Here is a 20,199-nt window from a genome sequence, read left to right as displayed (position 1 = left end):
ACGTTTCCAAAACGGGCTGGACTCTGAGGACAGATGATGGGGGTTATAGGCTACAGCGGTGCGGTGGATGTGGTTTTTCGTTAAGTGCTGCTGGCCCGGCTGACAGCTCCATGAGCGCGCCGTGGAAGTTTGGCTGAGGAGCTGCGCGCAGCATGGGCACCGGGGATTACATCTGCGTAACGCTGCGTGGTGGTGCGCCCTGGGGATTCACCCTGCGAGAGGGAGAAGGGGACACCTACAGACCTCTTCTAGTTTCCCAGGTATGTATGCGAGCGTGCGTGGGAGGATGTTTTAATACCACTTGAGCAGGGTCATGCCTGTCTAATCTAATGCTAGTGAGACTGCAACGATGGATAAACAGCCTAATGAAAGTTTGTGGACATGTTGTTGTTGAGATCCTGGAAAAGTTTCTGTTTCTTCAGAGTCACGACAGTTTTTTTTTTAAGGTGAGAAATTCAGCAGGAAAACAGAAAAAAACAGAAAAACAGAGACTTTAAAAAGTCTGAAATTTGATGGGAGAGAGCTGTCTGCCGCTGCATTTTTGTGCGCGTTGGCTGTGTTTTGGTGAGAGATTCCTCGGCACCCTTATATGGTCAAGGCCACGACAGAGTGTGAAGCTCAGGGCAGTATGATCTGTTTTCAGTCACAAAGACTTTTTAAGCAAGAAAGCAAGTCCAGTAACCAGACTGAAGAGTGAAGGTATATGTGCATAACACCAAGGTGTTACGTTTTAGTATGAACAAAAAACAAGTGCGGCTAAAACTAAGAGGTTATCATGCAAATATCCCTTTCAAAAAGAATTCAAATAAGAGATAGAGAGGAGGACAGGCAAATTTGAAGTTTTGCTGTAAGAACGATTCAGCTGCGTGACATTTGTTTAGCCTGATAATAAGGTAATAAACCTTAGAGGTGCGGGGTTTTATCTGCTTAGAGGTAACTGCTGATGTAGCCACTTTCTGATGAGACGCAGAGGCCATTTTTTAACATACTGTAATGTAAATGTACACAGACAGATAATATATGTTGTACTCTTTAGGTTATTTCCTATTATTTGCTCGTCCGTCCATCACACGTTCTCATTTTGCAGCCAGTGATAATGGAAACCAGTTTAAAGCTTATTATGATACTTAAATTAGTATCATAATTAATTAGTCACTTTTAACAGCTTTACATATTATGCAAGTGTGGACAGCGTTGCATACAACAACTCACTCAAAAAAATTAATAATACAGTAAAAGCCATTGTACCAGCCAACTTAGTTTACTGCCTTCAAACGTTCAAATAAACAAGTAGATGGATGGAAAAATGAAAGTTTAAGCTTAAGTGGAGCTTTTTTACTCTTTACCATAACCATAAATGAGCATCTTTGTGAGTGTAAGGATCACTGAAAGGCTGGATCACCTTAAACCAATCTGCCTTAAAGACATGGGATAGTGTTGCACACACTGTGATGCACAGTATTTGTGAAACCAGGTGCCGTTACCTTGACCAGCTGCTTAAGCCCTATATATGGTCTGTATGTTCCAAAGTGCTCAAGCTGCACACATTCCCCATCAACTTGTCAACAGAGTGCATGTAAAAATAAAATTTAAAAAAAACCATTCTTAAGCCACATTCCTGCGACATCGAAGCGCCACCGGGAGAAAGTTTTGGAGAATCCAAAAACCTCAGCAGATCATTTTCATGACAGATGTTTAGCATGTCTCCAACAAGTGAAGCCACATCTGTAAAGTTGCTTTCTGTCCTTTATATGATTAGTCTGATTAAATAGTATAGTGACACTTTTTCCTATGAAATGCCCCCCTCACGCAGGCCTGACACTCAGTGTCTGCCTAATGTCAGAATAAAAGCATCAGCAAAAGCACCTGAAGACAAATATCTCCTGTGGGCAATAAACAACTCTTAAATCTTGTTAGCTTTGAGTGAGAGAAATACCCCATAAAGTTTAGTAGACTGTATTGAGAAAAAAATTGCAAATATTGCACATAAGCTACTATATCCCCTCTCACAACTCTAAGCCAAAAACAGCACTTAACGTGAGGTAAAGCAAGCAAAGCTATTTATAAAGTTGCTCTCCCTTCGATGCCTCCTGAAGCTTTAATTTTCTCGTGAAACTGTGCTGCCTAATTTCAGACATAAATGTGCTTTTTAAAGCATCCTTGCACCCAAAGTGTTCCCGTGTGTTAACAAACGGGTGCTGTGAATACATTGCGTTCAAGTATGGGCCTATTAATGTGAAGTAGCTACATATGCCCCAGTTTGGGACATCTGGGGTTGTGTGTGGGGGGGTTCAGTTCCAGTCTGCCTCATCTGGAAGACATAACTCTAAACATACCTTTAAACTTTTCTTGTGAGTGAGCCAAGTCTGTTAGTCAGAAGTTACAAAAAGAGAAACAAACATACCGAGATCGTGACAAATGCTCTCGAGCTAGAGGCTCTCCTGCGTCTGATAAAAAAATGTGTGTTTTTTAATGCTTCTGCTGAATGTCGTGGACACCGTGTTTTGTTTCCTGGGGGAAAGTGATTGTTCAGTGTACTGACAAGCGACACAGAGTAAGGCGCTCTGTATCCCCTCTTAAAAGGTTCTGTCCATATAAGGGTGCTTGTATTTTTCTTCTTATTTGGAGTCCTGGCTTGAGTACAAAGTTGATGAGGTCACTTTATTTTTTTAAAGCTGCAGGAGCACGCTCAGTACAAAGCCGTGTCAAATTCACTAACACGCACCGAGGTGAAAAAGCTGCGTTTGCTCTGTGATGCAGAATGCATTCATATTAAACAGATATTCCAATACAAAAAATATAAAAATTAAAGAGAGTTTAAATCCCACCAGCCTGATCAGGAGACTTTTTGGCCTAATTACTAAGGTATTCCATCTCTGTATGTGAAATGTCAACATGCATCAGATCAGTTAAGGAGCACGCAGTGATAACTGTGATCTTCATGAAAGACTTTTAAAAGTTTGCACGAGTTTATTCTTACATACATGAACCAATCTGTTAGTCTGTTAAAGTATAAAAACTTTTATGAGTTGTTCTTTTGCCTTTTACAGAGCAAAGACGGCTTTTGTTGCTGATGCTTCGGCCCTAATAGTGCGCCACAGGAACCTCGTTAAGCTGCCAAGAAATGAGCCAATGAGCCGTTTCCTCAGTCATTCACTGCTGTTTTCCCAGACTAAGCAGAGTGATTCACAGCTCAGTCACTTATCTGAGTTTGGGCATTGTGTTGTGCAACAAGCCATCTCATTTCCAATCCTGGGAGAAAGCAGTGACCTTACGCGATGGCTGGCCGGGCTTGTTTTCCTCTTTTCTGTTTCACATCATCTAAACAAATGAGGGCCAGTGCTCAAACAGCTTTGTATTTGCGGCATTCCTGCTCTTCGTCAACCCCCCAAAGTGTGTGGTGTTTAATTTGTGACAGAAAAAAAATATTCTTGGATGTTGCAATACTGATTTTCTTGCTTTCTTCTAAAGTCGCTTTTATTGTGAAAGAGGTGATGTTTGTGTCAGAGTCCAGCTATTCCCCTCACATCAGTGCAAATGTGAGGGCAATATTAAAATAGCTGATTGTGCAATTGCGTGTGATGTTTGGAGTGGTGCACAGATATAGGTGGCGTGATGGCGCAGTGGTTAGGATTGTTGCTTTAGACCTTTTGGACCTTTCTGCGTGGAGTTTGCATGTCCTCCCCGTGTCTGCGTTGGTCCTCTTTGACTTCCTCCGACAGTCTGAAGGCATGCATAAGAATGAGTGTCTGCTTCTCAGCTGGGATAGGATAGGAAGAGACTCCTGCAACCTTCAACTGGTTGAGTTATAGATGATGGATGAATTAAATGTTGCTGTTCTTGGATAAATCATTTATTTATTTATTTATTTTAGTTTAATCTGAGTTTAAGGCTTATTTTACTGAGCAGGGCATTACTATGCACACACTGAAAAAGTGAACTTTCTGGGATTTACAGCCAGGTAATTAAAAAAAATAAAGTGAAACTGTATTTCATCTATTTTGTGCCCGCAGGACATCTTTAAGAATTATTTTAATTTCTGGAAAGCTGTTCAAAAGAGACATTAGGCAGTTTTTGGGAACTGATGTCATTCCAGATCCATTACTCCATACATTAGTCATACATCCAGATGATGTAACAAATGGAAAACTGTCGGGAATTCTGCTACTGATTGCAAATAAAACCCAATTACAGCTAAAAGCCATCTTTATTATAGAAAAAAATACTGCAGACTAGAGAAACGTCTACCAGTGACACAAACAATAACAGATTTATAGCTAGATCTTAAATGGGGGCTTAATTATTCTTTGCAAGAAAAAACATCAAAGCCAGAAATGAAGAATAATGATTTATGAATATTATAAGTTTTTTTTTTTTTTTTAAAGTAATCTTCTTCCACATGTATGTATAATAAGTAATCTATGTTCTACTTCAGTGCCTTCATTGGTGTGTTATGGCTTGGCATGCATGCACATGACAAAAAAACAAATGTATCTCTCCTCAAGACACATACAGCTCAAATGAAAGGAAATACGGTTATAATAAGAAATGATGCAAATTTAGAGGAAAGCTAAACTCTTGATAGCATAAATAACCTAACACAAAACAAGGGGAACATACAGGAGGGTCAAATATAAATCTTCCAGCATGGATTTAGTGCTAAATGTGAAACACCTGGAAAATATCTGCCTGTAATCTAAAAACAATAATTGCAGGAACCACACGGAGGTAGGCAGAGACATCACCCGTTCCTGTATTTCCTGTGATTTTCTGTTAGGTTTAATGCACTTAAATAGCTCATTTGAAAAGTGGTTACCCAGACATTGTTACAGCCCCACATTAAAATAGTTATGTGGCCAATTATTTTGACAAGTTCCTCTCCATTTGAAGAAACCTACACAGCATTTATCTGCTATCCTCTCAAGGGCACTTAGTGCATATCTGAGGCTTTTCTTTGTAAGCTGTGTGGTAAACATTGGCGGACTGTGTATTTTGAGTTGTGAGGAGAGACAACGACAAATCTTTCCCCTCCTTTTTTGGAGTGTGGACCGTTGCTGTGGCATCCCAGAAGTAACCGTCCTCCCTGTAGCGAGGTGCGAGTCCCAAAGGGACGGACACATTGGCTGCCATATAGGGCTTGTTTTGTTCGTTGTTTGCTCCGAAAAACTGGAGCGAGGATGGAAAGTTACCATCTCTATAATGGAACACCTGAAAGATATTTGTATGTATAACAAAGTAGGATCATTCTTGCATTATATTTAAATATAAGCAATGGGCAAAAGTAATGACATCCAAAGAAGAAAGACTACAACTGGTTTCATTGGGGAAAGTTTTAATAGCAAATATGTGAAATCAAAAATGGTAAAGGCAGGCTTTTTTGACTTTTGATTCCTTTCTATATTATGAAATCTCACTCAGAGGTTTTTCGCTTCCCCCCATCAGCTGTACAATGTGTGTGCATCTCCATCTAGTGATGAAGTTGTTTCACTGCAGCTATGCAGAACTGCCTCATTTGCAGTATGAAAGTCACAAAGTTTCAGGACACTTTTGTAAAGCATTGTTATTCTAAGACCAGAGGTATCAAACATATGGCCCGGGGGCCAGAACTGGCCTGGTAAAGTCTCCAATCTGGCCCACTGGACAGCTTTGGAAAATGAGTACATAGATCTTTACCTGTATTTTCAGGTTTTCCAACTTTTCTTACTACACCAAAGTAATTAAGTTATAGATAAACGATGACAAACTGTTGTTTTTTTACTATGTTTTTCACCAGCATTTGTTAATTAATGAAAACTTTATATTTTAGAATTACAGGATATTGAACAATGTCCTGGGCAATGAACTATCAGAACTTTTTTTTGTAATTTTACCCATTTATCAAGTTTCACTGGTCCACTCTGACCCACTTAAGATCAAAGCTGGCAGTATGTGGTACACAATGTAAAACGACTTTGACATTTTAGATGTTGCACAGCTTTATGTATTTTCATCCTAATAACACAGCATAGTGATTGTAAATAAGAGATTTTGGGGTTGATTTCCCACTAACGGGGTGGCTGCAGCTCAGGAAATAGAGCAGATTCTCTATTAATTGGAAAGTTGGTGGTTTGATAAATATCCTTGGGCAAGTTACAAATCCCCAAGTTGGTCTCTGATGCATCAATCCGAGTGTGAATGTTAGATAGAAAAGCACCACAGAAAAAAAAAGGCTTGTGTGAATGAGACATGTTGTACAAGTGCTCAGGTAGAGCAGCTTGTCAGGAGATCATTTAAATCATTCAGCAGAGAGACATTCTGTAACAGTAGAAAATCATGGTGCCTTCCCTGTGTATTGATTTTGATGCCAGTATAAAGTTCTCTAAATCAATCCCTCAGGAAAATTAGCCAAAGACGCTTATTAAAAGCATAACTTTATCACTACCAGGGTTTATTTTTTTTATGGCATGTGGTCTTTAATCTAGAACTGACGAAGATAAAGCGTAAAGAAAAAGGAATCAACATTTTCAAAGATATCTGAGAAACCTTCCTAAAGCTTTGTAATTGGGATACTGGCAAAATATCTTAACATAACTCCTGAAACCAAATCCTCTAATAGCATAGTACTACAGTAATAATTTATCCCCTTAGCTGTATGAGTGGCCTTTTGTGCTGAATTTATGAGGTATTTCTCCTTATTAAATCCTCTTATTAATGAACCATTTTATAGGCTCCAGGAACCAATTAGAAGAAAATGAAACCATCAGTCATTAGTCTAACTGTGTAAAGAGGTGCCCTTTAAATGGCTCTGCCCAGAGCTCGACTACAGCAATAATATGCAGCAGCACAGTCAAGATTCAAGGTAGAATTAATAGTTTTATTACTGAACACCTAGCCTATGTCAGTGTTTGTACATTTTGGTGCCAAATGTACATTACGTTAAGTTAAATTACGCTGCCGGCATGCTCTCTTCAGATCTCTAAAATGTTAACGGTCCAGTCTGAATTCCTCTGCACACTTTGGCTGGCTTGATCTTCACACTGGCTTTTACTGGACGTCCATTTTCACCTCGTGTTACGTGAAAAAGAGTTTTCTTATCTGATTTCCCAGAAAAAATATGAACTTGTGAAACTGATTTCTGCTTTTTGACAGGTAATATTTCAAACATGACAACCGAGATTCGTGAATCTTAAACAGCAGATCTCACTCTTGGCAGGCCTTTATCTCATGTTATCCTTCTATTGCCTGATGCTGCACCCCGCTACGCTGTTTGTGAAGAAGTTACACATCAAACTGTGTTTTTTTTTTTTTTCCTTTCTTTTCTGACTCCCAAATGTCTTCTGCAGGTAGAGGAGGGTGGTCGTGCCTCCCTGGCTGGAGTACAGGATGGAGATGAGGTGGTGTCAATCAACGGGGAGCCGTGTGCTGACCTCACCCTTTTACAAGCGTTTGCGCTAATCGACACATCAATCGACTGTCTGCAGCTGCTAGTCAGAAGGTAATGCAGCATGCCAGCCGCTGAACTGAGATCATATGAGACATGTGCGAAGCCTAGAAAACCCCGAGTTTCAGAAAACAAAGGCACAGGACCGTATTCATAGGATAACATGTAATAATGTGAAGTAGTAAAACACAAAATAATGTAGGTTTATCAGTTACACCGCAGAGCCTTTGCATTGTGACAACTGAGCCATGCAAACTGTAAGTCCTTGGTGACCACAGCAGCAGGGAAAACTGATCGTTCCACTGTTTTATTAGCATTTAGATAGCATGTAGCTTTATGACATGTGGCCTTTTTGCATACTTGAATGAACCCCTGTTTCTGTGATCATATCCAGCCACGTCTGCGTGTGTTGTAGCCTGTGCCTCGACCATGCTGAACCTACCAAGTGGCTTTGCCAAGGTGTTGCAGATTTGTGTGTCTGATTGGCATGCAGCTGCTCAGCCATTACTCAACTGGCAGTGCCAGTCTGTTTATCAGAGTGACATGTCCTCAGATAATCCCGCTTTCTCTTTAACAGGCCTTGACTGCTTGTTGTGTAGCTGCTTTAAAGGGAGATTCCGAGCAGATCGTCTCAACTTTGCTGTTTGACAGAAGTTGATTACATTTGGAGACAAGAGCTGGTCTTTAACGGCTAATTGACTTGAGCACAGTTGCTGTCATGCATAATGACGTTAGTTTATGCTGCTCCAAACTGACCTTGAAAGTCGAAATTAGGCAGATCGGTGTCTGAACGTAATTATTTTCCACTTCGGTGCCCTGACCTTTTCGATTCACTTTCTACATCGAGATTAAATCTCCTTGATTGCTTTGACAACTTCAGCGGAACAACGAGGGCTTCAATCCAGTGCTGAAATGCCTGCTTCTGTCGAGTGAACACCCCTGCATCTTGCTTAGAGGTGTAAATTGGGTGGGTTTTAGTCTATTTAGAGATTTAATTAAAACACGGGTCTAAAAGAAATCTGTCCAAGTTTTGACATTACTGGAAAACAGGAAGTGTACATTTCAAACTGTAGAAGAGGAAAAAATGTAACCAATAACATTTATCAATAAGTAATTGTTTTCATGTCTTCCCCCAAGTTCAGTTCATTTTAATAATGAAAAGAAAAAACACATTTACTCCGTCACTCATTGTTTATCTCGCCTTCTTCTTTTCTAAAGATACCACTCCATCACCACTGAAGACTATGAATCGGATGAAATGCACTGCAGTGAGAGGGCCTCTGCGGGTGAGACTTTAGAGAGCACCACCCTTCACATCTTCCCCCCAAAGCAAACATCCCAAATCCCAAATCCTGAATCCCCGGATGAGACCTACAGCAAAGAGTTTAATATCAACACAGAGTTTTCCAAGGAAGGCCAGCTGCTTTGCACTCAGCTACATATCCCCTCATCTAAGGAAGAAGATGATAAAGTACAGCGGTGCTTCTCACCCGGGGACATGGTGGAGCTCCAGGTGTCCCTGTCTGAGCAAACCTTGGATGATGTGGGCTGCGCCTCGCTCGGAAGTGCTCGTGGGATTGATGGGGACCTCTCAAACCGGGAGGGTGTGGAGGCTGTTCATATCACCAATGCCGCCACCGCATCGCGCTCCGTCAGGGAGCCGCTAAGCCATCATGGAGTGGTTCTCAACTCCCCTTTAATGCTGGGGCAGGTGGAGGTCATTTTGGAGGCATCGGGAGTAGGGAGGGGCCTCCAGAGTGGAGGTGGCACTCGGGTAAGGGAAACAGTTGGTTCTCAAAGTGAAGGAGAAGAAGAGGACTGCAGTCCTGCAGAAGAGCAGGAGTCTGATTCTGAAGGAGTTCAACACAAACCCAACAAGCATCGGGCTAGGCATGCCAGTAAGTATATTTGGACTGGTTCCACCTGCACCAGTATTACCTTCGTGTGCATTCTTTCTGTGTGTGTGAGTGGGGATAACTGTCTTTTCTTTAAGAGGGGTAATCTTCAGCACTAAATTACATTTGTCAACATGTGTGCATTCCAAAGCCTGATGTCCAGTGTGTGTACGCCTCAAAATAGTCTCTCACTGCAACTGCAAGGGGGGTGGGGTGCTCATTCCTTTGAAAGGAAGGAGATGCATCCGGATCTAACCTGAATTATCTCAGAACCAAAGTTATAGTATTGCGGGTCGATCGAGCTTCTAACAAAGTCTTATCATATAAGAATTCACTATCACAAGAGAAAGATACAAAAAGAATGGATTGTATGTATGGGGGGGGGAGCATCTGCACCCTATAAAACATTAAAACCATCCATTTAAAGAGAGGCAATGGTGAATATGGATACCGGGGCGTTCCTCTGAGCTGTGTAGAAGACATAAATATAACCCCAGCACGCTGACGATGCCTGCAGAAGTGGCCCTTTGACAGACACCAGCATGTGCTCCCCCAGACCCGTTACCTGATCCTTTCAAACTGAGTGCTTTAACTAAACTCAAAAAGTGAGTCTGTTGCTCACTCCCGCTGTCTCCTCCACCTTCAGGTTAGTCTTGCAAGAATATAAAAAAGTAAGCCCGCTGGTGTTATTGTGCGATTGCATTCGGCGCACATTCTCCGTGACTGTCGGATTGGACGAAATGTGATTTCAGAAGAAAACATTTTATTTTATTTTTTTTCTTTCAAGTAGACTGCGTGCCAACACACACAGAAGGATTGGTAAAGACGTTGCTGTCCTGGTGAATTTATTGCATGCATGCTAAAATAATCTTTCTTGCTTCCTATTCTTGGCTACTTTACAGGGTTGGATGAGTGATTGAGTGTACAAATGGGAATATTAGACATGGGTCGGAGAATTTCATTATTGCTTTATGGGCCAGTGTATTATGTTCAAGGGAATGAGCTCATTTGAATGATAAAATCACAGCTGGATAGTATGTAAGTATGTAAATGTAATGTGTGGACTGAGAAAATATGTAATGTATCATTTTTTTTTGAGTGAATGAATCTGTAAATAGCTCAGTTTACAGTCTATTTGCTGAGTGTTTGGATCAGTTCAACCACAGAGCAAGCTGTATTATTAGTTTACTGTTATTTCTGTATCTGCTTTAGCTGTAAATGCTGGATGAGGTTAATATCAAAGTAACGTTACAAGATGAAACTGCTTCGTGGCTTGCTTATTTTAACCTCCTAAGACCCGAACTCTTCCACGGCATGCATTTTTAATTTCTCTTTGATATTTGGGCATATTGGGGCCAGATGAACGTAAAAACAAAGAATTACCAGATTAATTTTTTTTACCTTATTTTTGTTTTTATGAAAAATAAGAGCCACATATACGGATATTTGTTTAAAATTTTGATAGAACAGTAGCAGTATAATGTCCTCGTAAGTGGATATCAGGCCCATGTAGAGCAAAATTGAGTATTTTGGTCTAAATAACCCAAAATGTGATGTCCACATATGTGGACGCCAGGTCCTAGGAGGTTAAAGGTGAATTGTATCTTCTGTCTCCACATAACTTCTCCAGGCAGCTTTGATGAGAGCAAAACTAAACAGCATTTGATATAAAAATATTAACTACAGTCACGTGTTTAGTGCAGTTTGTAAAGCCTCTTTAAAGTCTCTTGTTCAAAATCTTTACGAACTGTTTATTTTTTTAAGTAAATTCAGATGAACAGATTAAATGTTTTTATGATTGTAATTCTTTAAGGTTTTAGTACCATTAAATTGGATTCATTTTGGCCATTTTTTAAACACAACTGTCTCTCTTTTCCTTCTCTGTTAAGGGCTCAGGCGCAACGAGAGCATTTCAGAGAAACAGCTAAAGGAAGCCAAGTCCAAATGTAAACGAATTGCCCTTCTTCTTACGGCTGCTCCGACCAACCCCAATAACAAGGGGCTGTTGATGTTCAAGAAGCATCGTCAGAGAGCTAAGAAATTCACGCTCGTGAGCTACGGCACAGGAGAAGACGAGCCAGAGTACAGCGACGAGGAGTACGAGGAAAATCCAGACAGCAGACAAGAAACCTCTGCTCCACAATTTATCCTTGTGGCCCCAAACGACTCTGACATAGATAAGCCTTTTCTCACTAGCACCCACAGTGGCAAAAGTGTGCTAACTTTTACCTTGGACAAGGGTCTTCTTGAAATCGAAAGGAATTTGAAGAACCAAGCAGAGATGGAATCATTGCCTGAAACCAAAGGCAAGGGTGCGCTGATGTTTGCCCAGCGTCGCCAGAGGATGGATGAGATTTCTGCCGAACACGAGGAGCTTAGGCGCCAAGGGATCCCCGTTGAAGCAGTGCAAGAGGCTAAAAATAAAATAGTGGAGCATTCCTACATGCAGTCGGCTGCAGAAGGCCGCAGTTACATGGATGTAAACGTGCACCAGCAAACCCAGCAACAGTACCAGCAGTTTCAAGAGCAACAGTACTATGAGCAACAGCAGAACTACCAACAACAACAACAATATCAGCAACAATATCAGCAGCAATATCAGCAACAGCAATATGAGCAAAGTCACTATCAGCAACAGCAAATGTATCACCAGCAGCAAGAATATCATCAGGAGCAACAAAAAATGCAGCAGTATTCAGCAACTGTCAATGGCACTGTCCAACATCAAACAAATGAAATGCAGAGCTCTTTCAGCAATCGTACTGCAAAGCCTTTCTCAGCAGACAACATGGCGGCCACCCCTTATTCTCACGCAATGAGTGGGACCAATCAAGATTCTGTGAGTCAAGGAGAGCAGATTGCTTCCCGTGATGAGCGCATTTCTACTCCTGCAATCAGGACGGGACTTTTGTTGGATTCAAGGAAAAAGAATGCAGCCAAGCCTATGTTCACATTTAAGGAAGCCCCAAAAGTATCCCCAAACCCAGCATTGCTGAACCTCCTAAACAAAGGTGATAAAAAGCCCGGGTTTGAATCAGGACCTGAGGATGATTATCTTAGTCTTGGAGCCGAGGCTTGTAATTTTCTTCAGTCTCAGCGAGTCAAACACAAGATTCCTCCACCAGTTGCCCCAAAGCCTGTGATCAATCCCACATCACCTCCTTGGTCCTCACAGATAGAAGCAACCAACCAGGAGATGCCTCAGTGTGCTGAAAATAGTCTATCCACACCTGCTGCAGCCCCCACCGCAGAGACTACTCCTGCTCCAGAACTAGAGCCAACCCCTGCACCTGCCCCTGAGTCTTATCCCCCTGCTGCACCCCAGGAGAATCCTGGCAGTACCAACAAAGAGGAACAGCACACATGGCCGCTCCCAGAACCCGAATCTCAACAACAGCCCACACAAGCTGTAGCTCAAGAGGCAAATGGTCATATGAATTCTACGCTGCAGTCTGAGTCGTCTGCTGTGACTACCTGGGGTGCAGCTCAAACACAAATGCAACAACAGTTATCTTCAAGTTCTTGGCATTCAGCTCAAGTGCAGCCCTCAGAACCACCTCCAAGACAGTCCTCACCTCACCCACCTTGGGTATCACATCAGCCTACTCAGAACCAGGCACAGCAACCTCCCACAAGTACTTGGACCCCTCAAATTCAGCAGTCCTGGACGCAGCCTCCAGAGCAATCACAAGCCCAAGCACATGTTCAGCCATCCTGGGCCCAGTCACGAGAGCAACCTCAGTCTCAGCCGCAGGTTCACCCACCTTGGGCACACTCTACTGAGCAGCCACATCTACAGAAAATGCAGCCCAACTGGAGTCAAGCCCAAGAACAAATGCAGCCACAACAACAGCACCAATGGACACAGCCATCACAAACAGACTCTCAACATCAACCACCATGGATGCAACAACCTCATAAAAAATCCCAAGCACAAACTCCTTGGGTTCAAGGGGTACAACCAGAATCCCAGCCACAACCACCATGGGTTCAGCAAGCACAACATCAGGCTCCTCCACAATTATGGCCACAGACTGAAGCACCAGGTCAGTCTCAACCACCTTGGGTATCAGCTCAACCACAACAGCAACAGCTACCTTCAGTGAATGCATGGGCCCCATCACAAACTCAACCCCAAGCTCAGCCACCCTGGATCCAAGTCGCTCAACCACAACCTCAAGCACAGCCTCAAGCCAATTTAAATCCATGGGCGCCAGTACCTGCCCAGACTCAGTCTCAGCCTCCATGGGCTCAACACCCCCCAGAGCACGGTCAACACCACATAAGTTCTTGGACTCAAGAGCAGGATCAGGCCCACCATCAGTCTCCATGGGCTCAACCTGTTCCAGCCCAGCCAGCACCACAGCCAAAGTGGCAACAGCCTACATCAAAGAGTCCACCACAACCACCAATAAACACATGGCAACCAGCTCAGACACAGCCTCAGACACCTGTGAATGCCTGGACTCCACAATCACAGCAAAAACCTGTGAATATTTCCACACTGACAGTGAACACTCGCCCCTCTCCAAAACCTTGGCAACCACCACAAAATGTTCCACAAAGCCGATCCCCTCCTACTCCGCCACAGCGAATGCACTCTTTCACTATTGGTCAAAGAGTTTCATCGCCCATCAACCCAATGGCCACTGTCTTAAACCCATCATCCCAGGGTTCAGCATTTGAGATGCCAGCTGTTAAAGGAAAAGGAGCTGATATGTTTGCAAAGAGGCAGTCTCGAATGGAGAAGTATATCGTGGACTCTGAGACGGTGGAAGCAAATAAGGCAAGCAGGTCAACATCACCAGCAGCTTCCTTACCGAATGAGTGGAAATACACTCCCAATGTACGTGCTCCACCTACACGTGCATATAACCCTATTCAATCACCTTTTTATCCCCCAGCAGCAACAAAGCAACCCCCTTCAAGTAGCCCCTCAACCAAAGCAAAGAAAAAAGACAAAGCGAAACAGATGCCTGCTCCTAAACCTCTTAATGTAATAGATGTCATGAAACATCAACCCTATCAACTAAATTCCTCACTCTTTATCTATGGTCCAGCAGCAGAGGCCACCAAGCCTTCCGCACCTAAGACCAGCTGTTCGCCTCCTAATCCACCTGATGATAACCAACCAATCAGATATGAGCAAATGCCCCTGGTCCAGCCTGCTGGACCATTTGGTGCCCCATACCCCCAACAAACCTATGAGATGCCAATGCAGCCTGTGATGCACGATAGCCAGTATCAGCAGATCCAACCAAATGTTTATCCCCCCTCTAATCCTTATCAGCAACCTCCTAGTTGTCCATACCAGCAAGTATATAACCAACAGTATCAACAACCTGCTCCACCTGCTTATCATCCCCAAGCCCCTCAGTCTCCAAACTCTCCCTACCAACACTTGGTACAAGCTGGTTACCAGCCAGCCAATAGCCCTCCCTATCTGGCAGCTCCTTCAGTGCCCTACCAGCCACAGCCTCTTAGTAGCTATATTGCTCCCAGTTTCCCTGTGGCTGCTAGGCCTGAGTCTGCATCTGGTGGTAACCCTGGAGTGGCTCCCAAGCCTAAGTTTACAGCTAATAAGAGTTCAGCTCAGGTGTGGAAGCCTGCAGCAGTTGATAAAGAGTGATTCTTGTAGAATCATGACTTATTTGACGTCTGCTTGAATTAAAGGTTTTGTGCCCCGCCACATGGACTATTTTCCTTACCAGCTCTATTTATTGTCATAGTGCAGAACCTACTAGTCTAAAAGTTCATGGAGCTAATGAAAAAAGGAATATCTATAAAATTAAGAATATAAGGATAGACTTACATCCTATTTTAATAGAATTTTAGTATATCTTATCAGACGCAGCATAGTCATAATAATTGTAAACATATTTTATTAGGCAAAAGTAATAAATGTAAATTCATTACATTTTATGCAAAAGAATTGTGTGATTAATAAGAATGTAGGGGAGCCTAATGCTCAGTGTGAAGTGAAAGAAAAGGGTGCGAGAAAAAGATTCAGTGGAACTGGATAAGTCAAGACAGGTTGATGTTTTTAAAGGGGAAAATGATAAATGTTCTTAATATTACAAATTATTACATTTTAAAAAGACCAAAAAAAGTTTTTAAGCAAATACTAAAAGTATTTGTATGTGGGTAAGTGAAAAGGATGGGGCCTGTAGCCTGTAATAATATCAAGCAGAAGGCTTAATGTGTAACGTCAGATGTTGAGTACGGAGATTATGTAACAGCAGTGGGATTTTAGGCTATTCTAGGCCAAATAACACGGCAGACAGACTTGTGACAACTAACACTGTTTTCCTTAAACATAAAATGTGCTATACTTCTTTTTTCCCCAGTACTTTCCCCAATTCCTTTTTGGTAGGACCTACTTAAGTGTGTTGGGTTTTATTTAAAGCTCTCTACCAGCTGTTGCGTCATGTTAGACACTATATTTAAAGTCCCTCATGAGACAAGATTCTGAGGTCCAGAGAGTAGGCTTAAATTTCAACTTAAGCCAGTGAAAGCTACCAACTTCCAGACTGCCATAGTATTTTTCCTGATAAGAGACAGTTATGTAATGTCTATCACTCATAGATTTACCCATTATGTATCTGTTCCTTGTTTTGATATGTGAACAGATGATACATGATCTAGAAAGGAAGAGTTATTGAAAGGATAACCAGCCTGGTAATGCTCACAAGTTGATTTTTGGTACAGGGTCGCTTCTTTGGTTCTCTGTGTTCTTTTCTTTTTGTGTCTGTGTGTTTCTCTTCATAGTGCACTTTCTGTATGATTCACTGCAGTGCCATTAAACTGTCTTTTATCTTTGTTTGGTTTCCTTTTCTTTTGTCCTCTGAACATGCTTTTAGGGTTTCTTCTATTTTTAGTCTCTTTGCTGTTGTCTTGCTGAATTTCACCACTTCTCCACTTTCACTATAAATACTGTCCTTATTGACCTTGTCAACAAAAAGAAAAATCTGTCACAAATTAGTCCGTACCACAGCATCTGGTGGTTCCATTTTCAAGAGTTATCAGCAAGGTGCACCTAATTATCCAAATCACCTCCTTTTTGTAAAAAATAAAATAAAATAAAGAAAGAGAGAGTTTAGAAACTTGAGATGCACATTCCTGCAGAATGACCATGTGATGATGCATTTACGAAGAGTATTATTAGAGCTGTGACTTCACCGGATAATTATGGTCAAGTGAGTGAGCACAGCTGAAATATATATCCATGTTGCATCATGGATTTTGAAAAAGAGCAGATATATGTTGAATGAAAGTATTAGTATCATTTCATAATCTTAGTTAGCGGATTTTACCGACTATTTCTGAAGGGAATTGATCCCCATGCCGATTCATTTATCTTCAATCTGCAATCAAAAGACAATAAAAGAGAGACAGCAAATGTTTACTCTTGCTTTAGAGCCCACACATTAATGCCCTGTAGTGCTAATACACCAAGCTTTGACACCTTTTGCTTCATATTATTTCTGTTTTAATAAGAAAAATACAAGATAAATATTGTATTTATGCCCTAAATCAAACCTTAGCCAAACCATAAATCAGGATGTAACATTCCTGCATTTAAAGACTGTTTTGAACATCTGTCTTAAAATGTAAGGAGCCCAGCTGTTACGCTCGTTTTCTGAGCATGTTAAATCTGGCAGAAATGGCACATAGAAGGACATAAACCATGTGCAAATGGGCTATCGGTCTCCTTCAGCAAAGTAAAAATATGACCTACTGATCTGTTCATATATTCTTGTGCCCAGGACCCCCACTCCTGTGGGCATTTTAAGCCTACCGCATACCTGAGCAGCAGAGACTTTATTCCCCTTGACTGATTTAGCATTTATCTCTGCACGCTCTTCTTCTCTCTTCTTAAATTTGTGCCATATTTTATCAGCTGACAGTGCACATCACTCACCAGATGATGGCAGCACTGGCTTTTCTGCTTATCCACCATACATAACAGGAGGCATTGGATGAGATTATGTGCAGTATAGCTGTGTTTTCACCCCACATAACCCTCTGCAGCACCGGTCTCATTATTCTTTCAAACTGTTGCTGTTTAGCAAACTATATTAAGTGGAAATGAGCCGAATGTGGCTTATACTTCCAGAAGGTTATGCACTTTCATGTGCCAGTTGCTCTGATTAATAAGCGGGACAATGTGTTTAGACAAATGCTAGTGCAGTTTAATTCACTGGCTGCAGTATGACATGTCCTAGAACTCTTTTACACACATACACATACCCCCTGTGAATAAGAGAGTGACTGATCTTCTATACACAAGTAAATTATACATGTATTACTGCATTTAAAAGAAATAATCCTGGCAGGGAGCTACTCTGCATCTCACTCTTATCCAAGCTAATTTGATTTGGCCAAAGAGCCAAACACAAATGAACCCCTACTAAAATAAACATGTCTGGATTCTTCTTTACAGGCCCCTGGCAGGAGCTACTCCCTTTCTCCACCAGCCAGAGTACAGTTCACGGGCCAGAAGTCAGCTTCAACTTCTTCCTCCCCAAAGCCCCCAGCACTGGGCTCCACAACTCCCTCGGCAAGGCAGACATGCTGGATGGAAAAAAGCCAAAAGCTCCTCACACCATGGGAGGCTGCCTCCCGGCATCCCATGGGCCTGGTAGATGAAGCTTTTGCTTTCCAGAGCCTCCAGCAAACCCTTGCCTCGAATGTGCGCTTGGCAGCCCAGCGCAAAATCTTGCCTGAGCCGCCAGCAGAGTGGAAAGCCAGGGTTTCTTACCAAGCACCGCAGAAAACAGGCAGCCAGACTTGGAGCCAAAGCCAGAGCCTGAGTCGAGCTTCGCTCCCATCGTTTGTGTCGCCAGTAAGGAGCTCTATCTCCACCACAGTTAGTCATGCCGGTTACAGGTCCCTGCCCAGACAGTGGCAGCCTCAGAAATCTGTGACAGAGGCTAACCCGAGGCCCTCGGTGTCTTCATATGAGTCTAAGAGCCCTTTCGGAAAGCAAACTTACAAGTCTGTGTACACCAGCAACACTTGGAGCTGGAGGCGGTAGACTACAGTTCAGCCTGTGCGGTCTTTAATGAGTCAAATCTCATTTATTCTGAGTTTCATAATACATTCACATGCAGTCAGGAAATAAAAAACAACAGCTTGTTAGAAAGGACAGAAAGTTAACTGGTAGAGAACCTTTTAATACATTCTATTGTTAGATATTTGAAAAGATGTGGGAAAAATGGATGGCAAACACACTGATGTGGAAGACTAGTTGATTAGATAAAGAGATGAGTACGTTGTTTAGAGAGAGTGCATCAATATCTTTGGTGGAAAAAGCATTTGATTGCATATGTGGACTTATCTGTAATTGGAAAAAAAAAAGACACCTGTCATTTTGTAGGTTTTAAGTGAAGATTGTTTCTTGAGTTGTTCTTGAGCTTGTGGATTTCCAGCAATCTGAGTTTGATATTTTGCTGTGGATGCATGCATCTGCCATGTAGGTTGCTACCATGGGTGTACACTTTTCTTTTTTTTTTGCTTGTTTTGCAAAATCCATGCAGGATTTGTGGTGTCCTCTGATAAGAAAATGATTCAAGTGCTAGAATGCAATTACCTTGGGAAAAGGTGCCATAACCTGTGATGTCGTTGGTGCACAATAGGTGTATTTTCAGTAATGCATTGGTATGTGGCCATTACCCTGGTTCTGCCAGAGGTTTCTTCCTGTTAAAAGGGAGTTTTTCGTTCCCAATGTCACCAAGTGCTTGCTCAAAGAGAGTCGTTTGATTGTTGGGATTTTCTCTGTATTATTGTAGGGTCTTTACCTTTCAGTATAAAGTGCTTTGGGGCAACTGTTTTTGTGATTTGGTGCTATATCATTAAAATAGAATTGAATAGACATTTCAACTGTCTAGCATCACATACATAACAGTATATACTGTATAGGAGACAATCAAATGCAGTATGTAAAACGACTGACAACTTTTTGTTGGGAGTGAATTTCATCGATCGCTTCATACCAATGAAATCTAATCAACACTACAAAAAAGATTTTTGTTTAGTTTATGGAAGGTTTAGTGCTGCCAGGGCGATTACTTACACTGTGCAATTGGCTTGTGGCTTATTTCTAGTTTGGGCTTTTGCTATCGACTTGTAATCATCTCCAAATGTTAAAGCTACGTTGGTGTTTCCACAGAGTGCGCATAATGTCCTAATGCGATTCTCACTGAGCAACCTCATAAATGCAAATAAGATTTATTACACAGTGTTGTGTTTTATGCAGATGTACTATAGTGTAGTGTAACAATCTCAGATTGTTTTACTGTATCACTTCCATTCAAACAACACATATTATGGTCGTAACACAATACAGCAGTCCATTTCATGTAGAGCATTCTATAAAATAAATGCAGTGAAATATCACAATTTAAGACGTTGCCCTTTTGTGCTCTTTGCTGTCTATTCCCATCTTGTGCTCGGGGCCATTTGTTGCTTGCTGTGCCATCCCGTGAAGCTTTTTGCAAGATGTGTTGTCTCAAATGGTCACTCCATATACAGCACGGGGAGTTGAGAGGGAGACCAGTTCCCATGGTGACCAGATGTTACATAACAACAGTGGGTACCTAGTGTAGCTGAACCATTAGAGAATGAGAGATAAGGGCACAGACGGAGCCGATAAAAAGCAAGTATTTCCCCACCAATTTGGATCTGGGAAACACTTTGCGGTTCAAATGCTTTTTAAAGGGGTGAAGCCTGTTGAAGTGCATAGCACTGTAGCACATGTAATTTTATTGTCTTGATGCACGCTCAATTATCCAAGTAAGAAAATCCCCAAAAGTTGATTCTGTTCATCTGGACATAGCGTGACTGAAGAAGTCACTTGGATGAGTTATGTTCATCTGGACATAG

General features: G+C 41.9%; 1 protein-coding gene across 2 annotated transcripts; it reads left to right on the top strand.

Moving 5' to 3' along the window:
- The first annotated feature begins 64 nt into the window (after positions 1 to 64).
- Positions 65 to 20,137, top strand: synpo2a (synaptopodin 2a). 2 transcript variants are annotated; one of them, XM_085451433.1, is made up of 5 exons: positions 65 to 260; positions 7,323 to 7,474; positions 8,639 to 9,318; positions 11,205 to 14,161; positions 17,759 to 20,137. In XM_085451433.1, exons 1-5 carry the CDS (start codon positions 153 to 155, stop codon positions 18,350 to 18,352), a joined length of 4,491 nt encoding a protein of 1,496 aa, XP_085307559.1. In that variant the 5' UTR covers positions 65 to 152; the 3' UTR covers positions 18,353 to 20,137. The 2 variants fall into 2 exon arrangements, with proteins under 2 accessions (XP_085307559.1, XP_085307558.1); XM_085451432.1 differs by lacking the exon at positions 17,759 to 20,137 and having other exon boundaries at positions 72 to 260; positions 11,205 to 16,135.
- Positions 20,138 to 20,199: the final 62 nt, after the last annotated feature.

This window comes from Copadichromis virginalis, linkage group LG3 (genome assembly GCF_057382275.1).
Source record: "Copadichromis virginalis isolate Kocher_CV1m ecotype Utaka linkage group LG3, C_Virginalis_male_GT1.1, whole genome shotgun sequence".
In the NCBI taxonomy this organism is placed as follows: Eukaryota; Metazoa; Chordata; class Actinopteri; order Cichliformes; family Cichlidae; genus Copadichromis; species Copadichromis virginalis.
The sequence above is the reverse complement of the archived record's forward strand: the minus strand, read 5'-3'. Positions and strand labels throughout refer to the sequence as shown.